The 17,452-nt window shown below is 52.4% G+C and overlaps 1 protein-coding gene across 1 annotated transcript in view; it reads left to right on the top strand.

Annotated features, from left to right (window-relative positions):
- The window catches only part of DNAH9 (dynein axonemal heavy chain 9), a 142,090-nt gene that overhangs the window by 11,262 nt on the left and 113,376 nt on the right, over window positions 1-17,452 (top strand). The window contains exons 10-16 of the mRNA XM_050319515.1: window positions 2,948-3,121; window positions 4,344-4,551; window positions 9,184-9,349; window positions 10,706-10,808; window positions 11,723-11,962; window positions 15,712-15,873; window positions 16,119-16,315. Coding sequence (XP_050175472.1) covers window positions 2,948-3,121; window positions 4,344-4,551; window positions 9,184-9,349; window positions 10,706-10,808; window positions 11,723-11,962; window positions 15,712-15,873; window positions 16,119-16,315 — 1,250 coding nt within the window. The remainder of the gene's footprint in view (window positions 1-2,947; window positions 3,122-4,343; window positions 4,552-9,183; window positions 9,350-10,705; window positions 10,809-11,722; window positions 11,963-15,711; window positions 15,874-16,118; window positions 16,316-17,452) is intronic.

Raw genomic sequence — 17,452 nt, 5'->3', positions numbered from 1 at the left:
TAAAACATGGGAGAAGCACAGGCGATCCCAGCTGCCTTGTGGAAGCTGGAGTACATGAACAACAGAGATCTTGGGAAAGATCTAGACTTGCCTGGAGGAGGCAGGGTTGTTTTGCTGCCTCTGTCTCTGCGCCCATGCCTTGTGAGCAGGAGAGGAGAAATGGGCGTTTCCTTTCACCCCAGTGTCCCATTCTGCCTTGTTTCCTGGCCACGTGGCTCGGCTGGACACAGCAGGGCTGTCTCTTGACTTCTAAGCAATTGGAAAAGCTGCTGCTGTTTTATAACTTCCAGCTGCTAGCAGTGATACCAGGCAAGAGGTCAGTGGGCTCTGTGCATGTCTGTGCTTGCAGGATGCCTTCCCAACCTCCCTTGGCATTGCTGTTTCCACACTGATGGCTGGGAAAGCTGGAGATTTGTCATGTTATTGGTTCAAGGCAGGCAGGAGAAACCTGAAGCACTTGTAGAGGGATCTAAGAGCACGTGTGGTATGTGAAGACCTAGATTTGGAGTCCCAGGCTTTCAGCGGGTGGCACAGGGAGCAGTGGGAGTGCCTGCAAAACCTGCCGCTGGAGGCACATTTGGCATCAGCTGGAGCTGCTCAGTCTGGCCTTGCCTGGCCCCTGCTGGGACCTGCTGGGTGGTCACATCTCCTGGTCAGGGGATAAAGTCTGTTGTCCTGCCTGTGGGTCTGCCCAGTGACAGGACGCTGCTGTCAAGGGCTCTGAGAGCTAAACCTGGTGTCTGGTAGGCTCTGTGTTGTCTGGAATATGTGGAGGTCTCTCCGTGAACCTGACAGCAGACATGTTCCCCCTGCTGTTCTCAGGGGCTGCTCAGGTGCTCACTGGGGTCCCAGTGTGTTTTGTCTGTGTTCCTCAGTGCTAAACCAACATCTGCTGGACTCCTTGTGTTTGCTCCCAGCCAAGGAGCAGATATTTCAGGGAGGGATAAACACTGGTCACGCTCAGCATGGTGCCATCACACCTCGGGGCCATGGAATGACCTGTATGAGTCCACTTTTCTTAGGTCCTTTGGAGGATTTACTCCTCCAGTCCCTGAGTGCCAACTGGGAAAAACTCACCCTGTACAAGCTGCTGTCTCCTCAGGGGAGCTGCCGGCTCCTAGGGTGGGTTCCCTGGAGCGTGGGGGGGTGGCACATGGACACAGCGTTCCCACGCCGTGGCAGTGAGTGCCTGGCACGGCCGGCTGTGCCGGCTGCCCTGGAGCCGGGTGTGTGGCACAGGAGCTGTGCTGGCTGCCCCGGAGCAGGGCCGTGGCACAGCCGGGTGTGTGGCACAGCCGGGTGCGTGGCACAGGAGCTGCCTGCAGGCACAGCATCCCGCGGGGAGGATGCCGGGCTGGGAGGCTGGGCCGGGTGCTGCTGCACTGTGAATGTCAGCGAGGAGAGCGCAGCACCGAGGCCGGGAGAGGGGCAGCCTCCTGAAAAATGAGCCAGTGTGAAAGCTGTTCATTGCTCCCCGCCGAGGGGGGCCCTTTGTGCTGACCTTTTGCTGCTGAAATGTCAGGGCAAACAGGCTGGAAGGCTTCCTGTTGCTCTGTTTGGTGCTGGGGAGAGGGGCCCTGGATAAAAACAGATGATAGATTTGCCATTTCCAGGCTCTGAAATTAGCAGAAATCCATATGGGGTTTTTGCTAAGGAAGCGGTTTGAGCTTGACACTGTTCTGGCAGTAGAGCTGGGGCTGGAACTGCTCCACTTAAGGGCTCAGGGAGGCAGGCAGCCCATCCCACTGCTCTGCAGGCAGGGTAAGGGCAGCACTGTGAGAAAGCTTTTAGCAGTGCTGCCTGTCCCTCTCTGCTGCTCCACTGCCAGGCCGGGGGGTTGTGACAACAGGAGAATGGAGATTACAGTCAGATTGCCCCTCTGGGTAGCACAAGACTGCAAAATCCTGGATACTAATTATGTGTTTTGCAGATCCTCTGGTCTTTTGAGGGATGGTGGCTCAGGGGATTTGCAGAGGACACTCAGTTCAAATCCAGGATTGCTGATAGAGGCTGAGCAATCCATGTGTGCTGGAGGTCCCCCTGACCACCCCTGGCCTTCTGGCCCATGGTGTGGCTGTGGGGACCCACAGATGCCCCAGGAGTAACCTGTGCTGCTAAAACTGGCTCAGTTATGCATCTGGTCATTCACAGACATTTTTTTAGCAGCACTTTTCCCCTCCCTCCTCTACTTCTGCACAGGGCTGAAGATTGCATTCCCTGTGGTCCATGTGGGAAGGTGGAGTGACTGGCCCAGTGTCACAGAGGAAACTTGGGGCAGCACAATTTGCTAGTCCTGACTCAACATCTAAAGACAAAACTGTCACCCCAGCTCTTGTCAAGAATTCAGATGCTCCAAAATCTCCATGCAGAAAGATGGAATGGGAAAAAGCAGGAAAGCAGGTGTTTCTCAGGCACAGAAACAGCCACAGGAGCACGGTCCCTCTCTGGGGCTTTGGTGCACTGGTGTCTGCAGTGCTGCTGCTCCTGCTTGAAAAGAGGCCAGAAAACAACAACCAAGTGTTTGCAGAGTGGTGTGATTTATGAGGAAGGGCTTTGGTATGCATGCTCTGACTATTCCATGGCCACGGATGGAGACGGATGTGGTGTCCTTGTCTGTTGGAAGAAGTAGGCACCAAGAATCAATCAAGTGTCTGTTTAGGCATAGGCACGTATTTCTCTTTTTCAAATTGATCCATCTATCTCATCTCAGACAGACTAGGAGTGATCAACACAGAGGATGAATTATTTAGGGGAATAAATAGGAGTGATGAGAAGAAACCAAGAAAATGAAAAATTAAGCTTAATAATAGGAAAAAGGATAAGATCGTTATGTTGTGGAATATATTTTAGGGACTAATCCCACTCTGTTGGACAGGGACAGATAACATTCTCCATCACTAATGAATTTCTCTAGATTAGCATATTTTCTCCTCTCTTTGTCTTGCAGCTTGTGGACTACAGAGTGGAGTTCAGCAAGTGGTGGGTGGCAGAATTCAAGACAATCAAGTTTCCCTCTCAGGGCACAGTCTTTGACTTTTACATTGATCCAGAAACAAAGAAGTTTGAGCCTTGGTCTAAACTTATTCCCCAGTTTGAATTTGATCCAGAGATGCCATTACAGGTAGGTGACCCCAGGCTGTTGTTTGGCTGGGAGGAGAATGTGTTTTAGTGGCTGCATGTGGGGGTTTCAGGGAAGTCTGCTGGAAGGTCAGGCACTGCACACTGAGGATGGGTACAGCTAAATTACCCATCCTCTGTACTGTGCTTTGACTACCTGGAAATAGAGATGGGCTTATGTTTTGGCCAAAAAAAGGGTTCCTTAGGTGATGAAGTGTGGTTGCCAGCTGTGCTTCCCTGTCCTTCCAGAAGTGCCACTGTGAGCAGATGACTTGTAAAAACTGTCCCTGCTTTAGCAAAGTGTGTGTTCCTGGGGAGATCCAGCTGCTGCTCACAGCACCAGCTGTCAGAGTTCCACCTGCAAAAATTGATTTTAATGGCTGGCAATGGCATATCCTTCCCTTCCTACTGCAACCTGGAAACTGGGATTACCACACTCATTCCTGGCTCTCCCAGTTTTACTTTCCCCCAGGACATACTTGTACAAAGTGAGGAATGAGAGGCTGGAGAGCAGTGCCAGGAAAGGGCCCTGAGGGTTCTGGTGGGTGCCAGTTGTCCCTGAGTCAGCAGTGCCCTGGCAGCCAGGGGGGACATCCCTGTCCTGGGGGCAGCAGGGAGGGGATTGTCCCGCTCTGCTCTGCCCTGGGGCGGCCTCACCTCAATATTGGGGCAGTTTGGGGGGACACAATGGAAGGGAGAGATTGAGCCATTGGAGAGTGTCCAAAGGAGGGCAGAGAGATGGGGAAGGGCCTGGATTTGAAGCCATGTGAGGACACTGAGGGCACTTGGTGTGTTCAGCTGGAGAAGAGGAGACTGAGGGGAGACCTCCCTGCAGTTCCAACTGCCTGGGCAGGGGCAGAGGAGGGGCAGGACTGAGCTCTGCTCTGGGGGGACCAGGGACAGCCCCCAGGGAATGGCTGGAGCTGTGTCAGGGCAGGCTCAGGGTGGATCTCAGCAAAAGGTTCTTCCCCCAGAGGCTGGTTGGGCACTGAACAGGCTCCCCAGGGCAGTGGGCACAGCCCCAAGGCTGCCAGAGTTGCAGGAGGGTTTGGATGATCCTCTGGGGCACAGGGGGGGACTCTTGGGTGTGCAGGGCTGAGGGTTGGACTGGATGATCCTTGTGGGTCCCTTCCAGCTCAGCACACTCTGTGACTCTGTGACTCTGTGACATGGCTGTGGGGTGCTGGCAGGGATGGGGACAATCACCTGCTCTCTCTGCCCCCCAGGCGTGCCTGGTGCCCACCCCTGACACGGTGCGTGTGCGGTACCTCCTGGACAGGCTCCTGGAGCGCCGGCGCCCCGTGCTGCTCGTGGGCACTGCGGGCACGGGGAAGTCTGTGCTGGTGGGGGACAAACTCTCCTCTCTGGACACAGACACGTACGTGGTGAAGAAGGTCCCGTTTAACTACTACACCACCTCTGCCATGCTGCAAGGTAAGGCTCTGACTGAGTCACGGGACTCCTGGTACCCTCCCAAATTCCCGGGGCAGTCACCGGGGTTTGGAGCATGTGATCATGGGAGAGTTCAGGGGACAACCTGTGCATGGGCTGCCCATGTGGTTTGTGGACCCTGCACTAGCACCTGCAGACCCTTAAATCCCACAGTGACACTCTCTGGTCAGCAGAGCCCTGGATTTGTGGGAGATGTTGTTTTCCAACATGAGGATTTGAATCCTGAACCCCTCACATTGAGGGCTGTGCCAAACACAGGTTTCAATCTGCTACAGCTTTTATGGCTTGTGCTTGACTAGAAGTGTGTCTTTAATGTGCTGGAATTTAAGGCCATGCTGAATACGATGGGTTTCTTGGCGAGGATCCAAACTGTCCTCAGGGTGCAGTGATGGGAATTGCATCCCAATTAAGCAGTGAGGATGGTGCTAATGGATAAGTGCAGGCTGTAAGCCAGGGCTGGCTCCTGGGGCTGTCCTCCCATCCTGCTGCAGCCTAACAGAGCAGGTCTCACATCACCCCCTCCCCAGGGGCACAAGGCTTGCTGACTGGGGGGATCCAGAGCCCCAGGGAATGTCCTTAAGGATATCTCTGACGGGGATTTTGGCAAATCAGTGAAATATTAAGTTTGACCCCAAGATAAGGTCATTTTACTGTGCAGTCTCTTCAGAGAAAGGATGTAGTTCTGGAAAAGTGGCTCATTTTGGAATGGTGTCCAAAGAGAGGTAAATAATTTTACATGTATTTATTAACCAGTAATGAGGCAACCTGGTTTGTTTTGAGTTGAACAACAGCTGTGAGTCACTGTATACCAATCTGCTTCCTCTATTCAGCTTGGTTTGACCCAAAAATCCTGAAATCCTTCTACTTCCCCAGAGAAGCTGTGGCTGCCCCATCCCTGGAAGTGTCCAAGGCCAGGTTGGACAGGGCTTGGAGCAACCTGGGCTGATGGGAGGTGTCCCTGCCCATGGCAGGGGGTTGGAGTGAGATGAACTGTAAGATCCCTTCCAACCCAAACCATTCTGTGATTCCATGATGGCTGGTGAAGCACCAGGGAGACCAAGGATTAACCTTCCCTGTTTGGTTGTTCCTGGTTGAGGGTGCCAGGTGGGGACACCTCCCAGCCAGGGTCAAAGCTGAAGGCAGGAGTGTCCTGGGCTTTGTCCCTGCTCTGCCAGGCTCCCAACACTGCAAAGTTGTTAATAAAGGTTTTATAGAGAGGTGACAGCACAGGCCCAGCTCTGTGAGCTGGGACCATGTTACAGTCCCAGAACACTCTGAGTTGGAAGGGACCCACAAGGATCAAGTCCAGCTCCTGAGTGGCCCATACAGGGATCAGACGTGACCTTGGTGTTATTGGCACCATGCTCTGACCAACTGAGTGTTGTGGGGCCACATCTGCTTCCTGGGGTGGGCTGGGAGGATTTCTGGGCTTGCTGGAGCCTCCTGCCTGAGCTCATCACCCCACAGGGCAGTGCCTGTGCCTCTGCACACAGTGAGAAGGCAAATCATGTGGGTTACTTGTCCTTCAGGCCAAAAAATGAGTAAAGCCTTCCCTTTTGGCCAGTCTCGCAGCCCTGAGGGGTGTGATGGTTATCACAGATAACCTCAGGCCCTGCCTAAGAGCATCATCCAAACCCTCCTGCAGCTCTGGCAGCCTTGGGGCTGTGCCCACTGCCCTGGGGAGCCTGTTCAGTGCCCAACCAGCCTCTGGGTTACAGCTCCCCCTTCCTCCCAGCCTGGGGTCTCTGGGAAATGCCCTTGGGTTGGTGAGTGGGCTGAGCTGCCTGGGGCACCTGAGCTGTGGATGCCCACCTGGCCAGGTGGGTGTGCAGGTGAGGGGCTGATACAAGCAGAGCTGGCCAGGTGTCCCTGTTTGCTCTGAGCTCTGGGCTGAGCCTGTGACTTCCTTCCTCTGCAGAGCACAGCACATCTTCATAGCAGGGATGAAGATGTGGCTGGGACATCTGCTCTGGGAAGTGTGATTTATACAGCTTGGCCTCATTTTTCAGAGTTAATTTTCCCCCTTTTTTTTTGGAGTTGGCTGCTTTTTTTGTCTCTCCAGCAGGTGCCTCTTTAGATTTGTAAAATGTGCATACAAAGCAGTTTGGGATTTTTATTTTTATTTATTTTAAAGAGAGCCTGAAAGCCAGGAATTCTTAGACAAGGTGCCTGTTGGGACAGAGATTTTTAAGGTGCAGAGCTACATCCTTCAGGGGGAGCACAGGGTTGTCATTCAAACCATAACTGCAGGCCTGTGGCTCACAGAATTTCACGTGCATATAGGTTAAAAGGAGCCAGAATCTCTCTGTGCCCAAACCTGGGACCAGTTTAGGGATTTTCTTTGCTGTATTGTGACCAAATACCACGTTCTGTGGACTCTGATCTGCTGCTCTGTGCCCTTTTTGGACCTCTGCTCCTCCTCAGTGCTCCACCAGCCCTACCCTGGTGTCATTCCACACCTTCCCACTCCAGGTCTGCCTGAAGAAAATGACAGTCAGTGTTGTTTTTTGAGGGCTGAATGTTTTTTACCCCTTTGACCATCAGCCAGCAGGCAAGAAGAGCCACACTGGCCAGGTCTGGTGTGCACTGAGTGTTCCATTCAGGGGCTCAGAGGCAGCGACAGGGACCCTCCAGGATTACTGTGGGATGTGGCTCTGAATTAAAATGCAACTTCCACAAACATGTCACTTCATCCCCAGTAATTGCATTTCACTATGATGAATCTCCTGCATCCTTGTTTAACCTCGAAAAGGGCTGATTTTATATGTTAATTAAGGCTTAATTAAATTTAAATTAAATGCTTATTTGAAACACTTAATTTGACGTGCTACCAGAAATTTCAAATATTGTGGTTTTATTGAAGGGGAAGAGAGACTGCTGAGGAAAAATCCACCATTTTTCTGAGCACAATTCATGCCTTTTTGTAGCAAGTGTCTATGGCAAGAAAACAGCTGAATTCTGAGCAGTGGGCAAGCCAGGCTGTCTGCAGGACAAAAATGGGGCATTCAAAGATTTGTGGTCTAAAAAAAAAAAACAGAATATAATTTTTTAAAAATATCTTTGACCCTTGATAAGCAATGGCTGAAGTGAACATTTGCACAAGGAGATTTTTATCGAAATTGCTAGTCATCCCTAATTACAAAGTGTTCCTTGCCATGCTGCTTAACCCCAAACTGAGCCAATGAAGCAAGTTCTGTTTCTATCCCCAGGAGGGCAGGGAGCCCCTGAGAGCTCCCTGATGTCCAAGAAAGCTGCTGGCAGGAAAATCATCCCAGGATCTGGGCAGAGGAGAGTTGCTGCTGTGTGCTTTGCCACTTACTGAGGCAGGAAAGGTTGTTTGGGCTGCAGTGAAAGGAATCAATAAGCTGTAAAACATGATGTGCAGCAGTGTGGGGTGATTTGCATTAAATATCAGCCCAGCATCATAAATCTTCCCCATATGTTATAGTCTAGAGCAACATATAACCTCAGCCTTCTGCTAAAACAAAGGAAAACCTTTCAGAGCTTCAAAATGAGAAGTTTTCCCTCTGTGGTGCCCTTTGCTTGTGGGTGACCTGACTGAGAACTGGGTGGGGATGTGACAGCTCATGTTGCAGTTGAGTCTTGTTGCATTTTCTGGAGGTTTGGGCAGTGCTGGGGAGGGGATCAGGGTTGGTACTTGGAGTTGTTCAGCCTGGAGAAGAGAAGGCTCCAGGGAGACCTTCTAGCACCTTCCAGTGTCTAAAGGGACTCCAGGAGAGCTGAAGAGGGACTTTGGAGAAGGGCATGTAATGTCCCATCCCTGGAAGTGTCCCAGGCCAGGTTGGATGAGGCTTGGAGCAACCTGTTCTAGTGGAAGGTGTCCCTGCCCATGGCAGGGGGTTAGAACTGGATGATCTTTAGGGTCCTTTCCAACCCAAACCATCCTGTGAGTCTGTGATTGTATTTGGTGCATTCAAATAAATACTATTTTGTTTGTTCTAAAGTTGTCCAGGATTTTCGCCCTAAAAACACCCATTTCCTTTGTCTAACAAACATAAAAAGTGCATTTTCATTCACAAAATCAGCTTTGCTCATGGGCTTGGTCCCCCAGCATCTCCTTGGTTCCACCCAGTCACTTCTGCCTGGGCTCAGAAGGTGACTGTGATACATCTGGGGCAGGGCAGGGGAGGGGACACATTGCCTCGGTGTTATGGATCAAAATAAATCTCAGAAAGTAGGATTGGGTTTAAGAAAATATGCAGAAGAGATTCAAAAGGCTTTATCTTGCATGAAAAGCTTTGGTTGCTCTGAAGTGAACCAGGCTCGTAGCAGAGTTTTGTTGTTGTGTTTTGTTTGCAAGGAGGAATTGAAAACTTTGTGATTTGGGTTGAGTCAGACCAAAAATCTGCCTGAGGGTCCCTGCCAGCCATAGCCTGGGGACAGCCACTGTCCTGCTGGGGAGCAGAGTGCTGTGCCAAGGCCAGCTCTCCCTCCCCAGGGAGCACTGAACAGCCCAGATGGACCCAGGGGGGTTGGGGGCTTCCCCCTGTGCCCACCCTGAGCCCTGCCTGCCCTCGCAGTGCTGGGCTCCTGCTGGAGCTGCTCACAGTGGGCTGGGCTGAGGAGCATTTCCATCTCCCTCTGCCCACACAGGTGTGCTGGAGAAGCCTCTGGACAAGAAGGCTGGCAGGACCTACGGCCCCCCCGGCACCAAGAGGCTCGTGTACTTCATCGACGACCTCAACATGCCCCAGGTGGACACGTACGGGACAGTGCAGCCCCACACCCTGCTCAGGCAGCACCTGGACTATGGACACTGGTAGGAGGCCTGGGGGGCCAAGACCTTTTCATCCAGCTCTGCTGCTGGGGATGGAGTTGGAGAGGAAGTCACAGCATGGATCCCTCTTCCCATCCCACGTTGGCCACGGTGTCTGGCTGGGCTGGGCTGGAGCTTGCTGGGAGGCTCTGGGTGAACAGGCCATTGTGCACCCTCAGGGTGACCCCTGTCCCCAGCAAACACACTCCCTGCCTGGCTGAGGGAGTTTCACTCCACTCCTGCCCGTCTGGTGACTGATCCCAGTGCAAAGCCTGCAAGGCTCAGCCTGAGCCCTGCTGTGCTGAGAGTGGGGGAAGGACATGGATTGGCCTCAGCTGGGATGAGCCACCCCTGCTGTGCGCAGCTGAGGCTGTTTTCAGTCAGGCAGCAGCAAACAGGCATTGTCCAGGCACAGGTGATTTGAAGGAAAACCACTGGCAGTGTTTTGGAAGGAGATTGGTGTGTTTGACACCTCAGCCAGCAGTGCTGTGTGGGACAGGGGTACTCCCAGCTCTCCCACAGGGAATACAGGGCAGGGACTTGGAGCAATTCCAAGTCTCCTCAGCTGTGTGTGTGCCTGACCTTGGCCGAAAGCTTCCCAAGTACAGGGACAGTGGGGAGGGGGCAGAAATTTGGGCCGGTGTGTGTTGGGGAGGTTGGGCAGAAGGAGGGATCAGGGGGTGTGTGGGAGCAGTGACATGTGGGGGACACCCTGTGCCCCCTGTCCCTCCCAGGCGCTCCCCAGCTCTCTAACCCTCTTGGCAGTGCCTCTGGGGTGTTGACCCTTGGTGGTCCCACTCACAGCCCATCAGGGTGCAGCTCACCCAGGGTGGTGAGCAAGGAGAGGGGCACAGCTCCCTCTGCCCTCGGGCTGCCCTGGCCCGGCACTGACCCTGAGCTCTGCTCTGGGGGGACCAGGGACAGCCCCCAGGGAATGGCTGGAGCTGTGTCAGGGCAGGCTCAGGGTGGAGCTCAGCCAAAGGTTCTTCCCCCAGAGGCTGGTTGGGCACTGAACAGGCTCCCCAGGGCAGTGGGCACAGCCCCAAGGCTGCCAGAGCTGCAGGAGGGTTTGGATGATCCTCTGGGGCACAGGGGGTGTCTCTTGGGGATGGGCCTGTGCAGGGCCAGGAGTTGGACTCAGAGATCCTTGTAGATCCCTCAACTCAGCATATTCCATGATTCTGTGGCTCTGTGCAGACATGCAGCAGCTCTGGGCCCTGCCCTGGTGAGGGACAGGACGTGACTCCTCTGAACGTGTCCCCTGAAGCCATGGGGACACTGGGAGCCCACAGATGAGCTCCAGGGGGTGGCAGCAATGGCTGCTCTGGTCACCATCCATGGCTTTTGCTTTGCCCAAAGGTATGACCGGAGCAGGCTGTCCCTGAAGGAGATCACCAACGTGCAGTACGTGTCCTGCATGAACCCCACTGCAGGGAGCTTCACCATCAACCCCCGGCTGCAGGTACAGCCCCACACGAAGGCACTGCCCGGGGATGAGCTTGGGGTGGATTGTTCAGGATGAGGCTCGAGGAGAAACTCTGGCAGATCCTGCTGTCATTTGATCAGTGGAAACATCCTGGGTCTGTTGAGTGGCTAACTCCTGATGGAGAGGCAGCAAACTTGCTGCCTTTTTCTCTTCTTTGTGTTTCCTCTCACTGTGCTGCTCAGTGGGAGGAAGAAGTTCCTGACCAGCCACACCCACTCTCAGGAAACCTTCTGGTTCAGACAGGCACATTCTGTCTGCATTAAGCTGACATTTACTGGGCCACAGTTCATTAAAGCTTTTTGGTGGTCAGGCATTGCAACTGGCTACCCAGGGGAATGGGGTCACCATCCCTGGAAGTGTCTAAAGATGTGGCTGGGGATTTGGGAGTTGGTCAAAATTGAACTTAAGGATCTTGGAGGTCTTTTCCAACACGAATAATTCTATAATCTCCTTGCTCTTTGCAAGTTCCAAATCAGTAAATTCTGGGAGGTGGCACCTTCCAGGGGCTGCTCCTTACCAGAGACAAGACTGGACTTCATCAGGGGTCAGTGGGACCTTCAGACCCTTCAGCTCTTCACTGGACTGAGCTTGCAGTGTAGGCACTGTGAAATGCCATTGAAAATCCCTTGTTCAGTGAGGAAAAGGTGTCACTTGTCAACTGTCCTCTGCTGGGAAATTGGAAGGGGGAGATGGTTCTGGTGGGATCACAGAGCATCCCAGGTTGGAAGAGACCTCGAAAGATCAACTGGGCCAACCTTGCCTGGGAAGTGGAGCCCAGATGAGTTTATCCAGCACAGTGTCCAACCACATCAAGTCCTCACAAGGCATTTGAGCTGGGAGGTCACTGCCCATCTCTCTGACCTTTCCGTGTCTCCCTTTCTCCTCCTCAGCGTCACTTCTGTGTCTTCGCTCTCTCCAACCCTGACCAGGATGCCTTGGCCAGGATCTACAGCACCATTTTGGTGCAGCACCTGACCAGTGGGAATTTCTCAGAGGCTGTGCAAAAATCAGCCCAGCAGCTAATTGCCCTCGCCCTGGGGCTGCACAGGAGGGTGGCTGCCACCTTCCTGCCAACAGCTGTCAAGTTCCACTACGTTTTCAATCTGAGAGACTTCTCCAATATCTTCCAAGTAAGTGCAGTCCCTCTCCACCACACAGGGACACAATTTACTGTGTGGAGCAGCTGGTGGATACTTTGTGGGCTGCTGGCCCTGAAGAGAGGAGAGCAGTGACTGGTTCAGCTGCTCTGCCAGAGCCAGGACAGCTTGGTGGCCTGTACTCTCATGTTCTCTCAAATGCTCAGCATTGTATGTGCAGGATGGCATTTAAAGAGCTGATAAATCAATCTAAACCAGCTTTAACTTAATCCTTGAAACTGAATTACCAGCCAATGTACCAAAGGGAAGTTGTTCAGCTTTAGAGATGTTTTTTTCCATCATTGGAGAGATCCTGTTTTTATGTTTTCCCCAGCAATTTCATGCATTGAAGCAGTAGGTGTTAGTGCTCAAAGAGCCTTTCAGAACTTCAGGCTGATTAATGAAATTAGAGAAATTTCTCAGCAGCCAAATCAAGGGTTTTAAACACCATAACCTGTTGTAAACCCCCAGCTGGTAATTTGTCGCTGTCCTTGTTAACATCTGTTTTACAAAGCAGGTACTGGGAGTTCAGTGCCTTGTGTCTGGTCCATCAGACAAGAGCTGAAAGAATGACAGGACATGGGAAATCCAGGAACAGGGCCATGAACAAGTTAATAACTCCACTGTGTCAGGAAGGAATCAGACCTGTCACTTGTGCTCAGCTGAACAGCAGCCCTGATGTGAGATGTGGGTCATGTTAAATCCCAACTTCCAGTTAATCTGGGCTTTGAGAGGTGCAGGGAGAGAACAGAAGCCTTTCAATGGGAAGCTTTCATCTGAACTGTTGTCTGCTTGAAAGGAGCCAAGGTTATGGGGGGTTAGAAAATGTCCTGCCAGATCCTGGGGCTGGGCCAGAGAGTAGGAGCAGTGACAGGAATTGCTCCTCATTCTCCTCTTTTTCATGGAGATGATGGGAAAAAATCAGGCTGAGGTCAGGTCCTGCCCTGCCAGAGCCACCACTGCCTGTCCCCAGTGGCACAGTGATGGGTGACAGTGACAGGGCAGGTGGGTCCTGCTGGGATGATGATCATATTCCCTGTTCTGTGCCAAACAGGCCTCATCTCCTGGGGTGTCTGTTCAGCCCCTGAGGAACTCAGTGGTGAGTCCCAGGTGGAGGCTGGTGGTTCCCAGAGCCTGCTGTGATGCCCCCACACCCCAGTGGTCACAGTGGCCCTGCTGCAGAGCCCCTGGTTATCACCAGTGGCAGATCCTGGTGGGTGCCAGTTGTCCCTGAGTCAGCAGTGCCCTGGCAGCCAGGGGGGACATCCCTGTCCTGGGGGCAGCAGGGAGGGGATTGTCCCGCTCTGCTCTGCCCTGGGGCGGCCTCACCTCAATATTGGGGCAGTTTGGGGGGACACAATGGAAGGGAGAGATTGAGCCATTGGAGAGTGTCCAAAGGAGGGCAGAGAGATGGGGAAGGGCCTGGATTTGAAGCCATGTGAGGACACTGAGGGCACTTGGTGTGTTCAGCTGGAGAAGAGGAGACTGAGGGGAGACCTCCCTGCAGTTCCAACTGCCTGGGCAGGGGCAGAGGAGGGGCAGGACTGAGCTCTGCTCTGGGGGGAGCAGGGACAGCCCCCAGGGAATGGCTGGAGCTGTGTCAGGGCAGGCTCAGGGTGGAGCTCAGCAAAAGATTCTTCCCCCAGAGGCTGGTTGGGCACTGAACAGGCTCTCCAGGGCAGTGGGCACAGCCCCAAGGCTGCCAGAGCTGCAGGAGGGTTTGGATGATCCTCTGGGGCACAGGGGGTGACTCTTGGGGATGGGCCTGTGCAGGGCCAGGAGTTGGACTGGATGATCCTTGTGGGTCCCTTTCAGCTCAGCACATTCTGTGATCTGTGGCTCTGTGATATTTGATATCATTGTCTCAAGAAGCCTCAGCACAGCAGAGAGGGCTTTGTAACCAGTTTCTGGCTGTCCTGGTGAGGAGGAAAAGCTGAGAGATTTGGCTGAAATACAACCTGAGGACTCTCCAGGCAGCAGGATAACTGGACTGACATGGCACAGGACAAGGGATTCTCCACCCTCTCTTTTATTTTGTTTTCTTTTTAATGTTGGCACCACATCCATCCCAGATGCAGTGGCCCATGGCCATGTGTCCCTCCTGCATCCCAGACCTGGATGTTATGGCTTCTCCTAGACCTCATCACCCATGGAGGACCCCATTGCTCCATGGGGAGCAGCTTGGTTGTGTTGGTGGAAGAGCTGGTCACTGCTGAGGAGTGAGGAGGGGGGGTGTTCAGTGAGTAAGTGATTTCAGATTTGGGAGGTGTGGATTTTCTTGCCCCTGTAGCCTTACATGAGCTTGCATCAAAAACACAACAGCTTTTGTAGCATGGGGGGTCTTCAGACTCAGTCCCTTTAGAGAGACTCTTGAGGGACTGAGTGATTTTTAATTTTTATTTTAACCAGTTTAGGGCTCGATGGTTTTCTCCTTCCTCCCTTTTAGTTGTCATCTCTTTCTCACTAATTTATTTTTTTTTCTGAAATAAATAGAATACTTTGTCAGCTGTAATGACAGATGTGAAACCCAAACAATCTGAGCCATGGACCAGTGAGCTGAGGGGGCCTGCTTTACATTGCTTTCAATGCATTTTACATTTAATGTACAAATAATTAGATGTTAGGAATAAAAGCTGTCTGTTTAATTCATGCCATTGAAAACCCTGTGTGCTGTTAATAGGCTTAGTATAGGCAACACCTCTTTGAAATATTATTCTTTTATGCATTTTAATAGAATTCATGGTAAACATACTGTGCTAAGCAGACAGCAACTGATATTTCCTGCAGGCAGAATGCACCTAATTAAAATTAATTGATTAAAAAAAAAATCACCACCACTATCATTTCCAAACTATTTTTCCTTCTTGACAAGGCACCCATGGTGTGGGGTCAGGATGGAAAAACTGCAGGGCTGGGTCTGGCCCTGGATGGTCCCTGTGCTGAGAGCAGGACCCCCAGCCCAGCCAGGGAGAGGTTGGGAGGGGGGTCAAAATGGGTGTAATGAATATAAATGTTCAAAAGAATGTGGGAAACAGGCACCCCCACGGTGTGGGCAGCAGGTGAGGGAGGGGATTCTCCCCCTCTCCTCTGTTTTTGTAAGACCCCTCCTGGAGCACTGTGTCCAGCTCTGGGGTATCCAGCATAGGAAGGACCTGGAGCTGTTGCATCCAGTCTGGAGGAGGCCACAAAGATGATCAGAGGGCTGGAATAACTCTGCTGAGAGAATTAGAATTGTTCAGCCTGGGGGAGAGAAGGCTCCAGGGAGACAGTGCAGCCTTCCAGTTCCCAAATGGAGAGGGACTTTGAACAAGGTTGTGCAGTGATAGAGAGAGGGGGAATGGCCTTCAGCTGAGAGACAGCAGGGTTAGATGGCATATTGGGAAGGAATTCTTCCCTGTGAGGGTGGGCAGGCCCTGGCACAGGTTGCCCAGAGAAGCTGTGGCTGCCCCATCCCTGCGAGTGTCCAAGGCCAGGTTGGATGGGGCTTGGAGCAACCTGGGCTAGTGGAAGGTGTCCCTGTCCATGGCAGGGGGTGGGACATGTCCCTTCCAACACAAACCATTCTGGGATTCCTTGATAATTGGTTTGGGAGATTTGGGGTAACAAAGGGCACATTCTCCAGGGCTGTTCACTCAGAAGCTCAGTTGCAGGTTGCTGTAAGGGTGACTCAGCCACACTCCAGCACGATGGGTGAGGTCCCTCAGGTCAAGCTTGGGTTTCCTGAGTGTCTTTGCTCTCCACAGGGCCTCCTGTTCTCTACCCCTGAATGTCTGAAGGAACCCCAGGACCTGCTGAAGCTCTACCTGCACGAGTCCAGCCGGGTGTATCGGGATAAGATGGTTGAAGCGAATGATTATGGTACCTTTGATAAAATCCAGAGGGAGATGGTGAAGAAATTCTATGATGTAAGTGTTGAGGAGTAACTCTGATGTTAACACAGGATGGGTTTATGGGAAAGGAAGTCACTATTGGAAATTTTCCTTTCTCCCTCTTTCTCTCTTGTCTCTCCTTCCCCTTTTCAGGCTGCAGTTGCAGGTGCAGCTGTGTGGCCATGAAAAGGCTGGAATGCCATGCTTCCCTTGAGAGGGGGCACAGAGCTGCACTGGGGTTTCTACACTTCATATATACATTTTTTTTCTCTCTTTTATAGGACATGGAAGAAACTTTAGAGCAGACCAAGCACATGAATATTTTTTGCCATTTTGCTAAAGGCTCTGGGGAACCTGGCTACAGGCCAGTCCCAACCTGGGAGCAGCTGAACCAGATCCTCGTGGAAGCCTTGGACAACTACAATGAAGTCAACGCTGCCATGAACCTGGTGCTGTTTGAGGATGCCATGTGCCATGTGTAAGGGGATTTTCTGCCTTTAGGGTCTTGTCATAGCATTTTGTGTGCAGATTGTTTCGTGGAGTTTCCTGGAGGATGAGGGAGGGGCTGAGGGAGCTGGGGGGGCTCAGCCTGGAGAAAAGGAGGCTCAGGGGGGACCTTCTGGTTCTGCAACTCCCAGACAGGAGAGGGGAGCCAGGGAGGGTCGGGCTCTGCTCCCAGGGAACAGGGACAGGATGAGAGGAAATGGCCTCAGGTTGTGCCAGGAGAGGTTTAGATGGGATATCAAGGAATATTTCTTCATTGAAAGAGTTGTCAAGCCCTCTCACGGGCTGCCCACGGAAGTGGTGGAGTCACCATCTCTGGAAGAGATGGTGGTGCTGGGTGGACAGCTGGTCTTGACGATCTTAAAGGTGTTTTCTAACCTTATCAATTCCATGGTTCTGTGATAATTGCAGCTGATGGAGCTGGAGGTGTGATGAAGCTTCACCTGCCCGTGTGGGGTGATGGAATCTTTGGCCCCTGATGCACAAACATTTGTCACACATGACAACCTTCAGGGGCTTTATTGTCTTCCCTTGACACCCAGCACAGAACTGGTCATACTGGGATTTCCCCAAGTGCTTTGACAGCTGGTTTAGAGCCATGTTTACACAGGTTCTTAGTGGGATTTTCCTATGAATATAAAGTAAGATTATGTGCATTCAGGCTACTACTTGGAAAGGATGGAGGCATTTAAACTGCTTTGATCCTTTGGAAAACCCACTTGCATTTAGATGCCTGGGTGTGCAGATGGATTCCTGTTGGAAATTGGACAGTGTGGGACTGTATGAAAATAACAAACCTCCTGCTGATCATTAGGAAGGTGTTTCCATGCCTGGGGTATAGTGGGGTGCACCCCCAGCTTTCAAACACAGCCTGTGGTGATCCCAGCAGAGACAGAGTCATTTCTGGGTGCTGAAATGCAGAGGTGGCCTTGGATCACTTCAGAACACGGACCTACCCTGGAAATCAGAGCTATATCTGATTTTATATGAAAACATTGGCCCAAGAGGTGCAGATCTGGGACTCTAAGCTGGAAGGAAGGCACTGTCCTACTGCACACTTGGGAGGGGAGGTCAGTTCCCACTGGGCCTGGCAGCCCAATGTAGCTGTTGT

Source organism: Myiozetetes cayanensis, unplaced genomic scaffold (genome assembly GCF_022539395.1).
Source record: "Myiozetetes cayanensis isolate MyiCay16 unplaced genomic scaffold, myiCay2020 scf22, whole genome shotgun sequence".
Lineage (NCBI taxonomy): Eukaryota > Metazoa > Chordata > Aves > Passeriformes > Tyrannidae > Myiozetetes > Myiozetetes cayanensis.
This window is presented reverse-complemented; position numbering and strand designations above follow the sequence as displayed.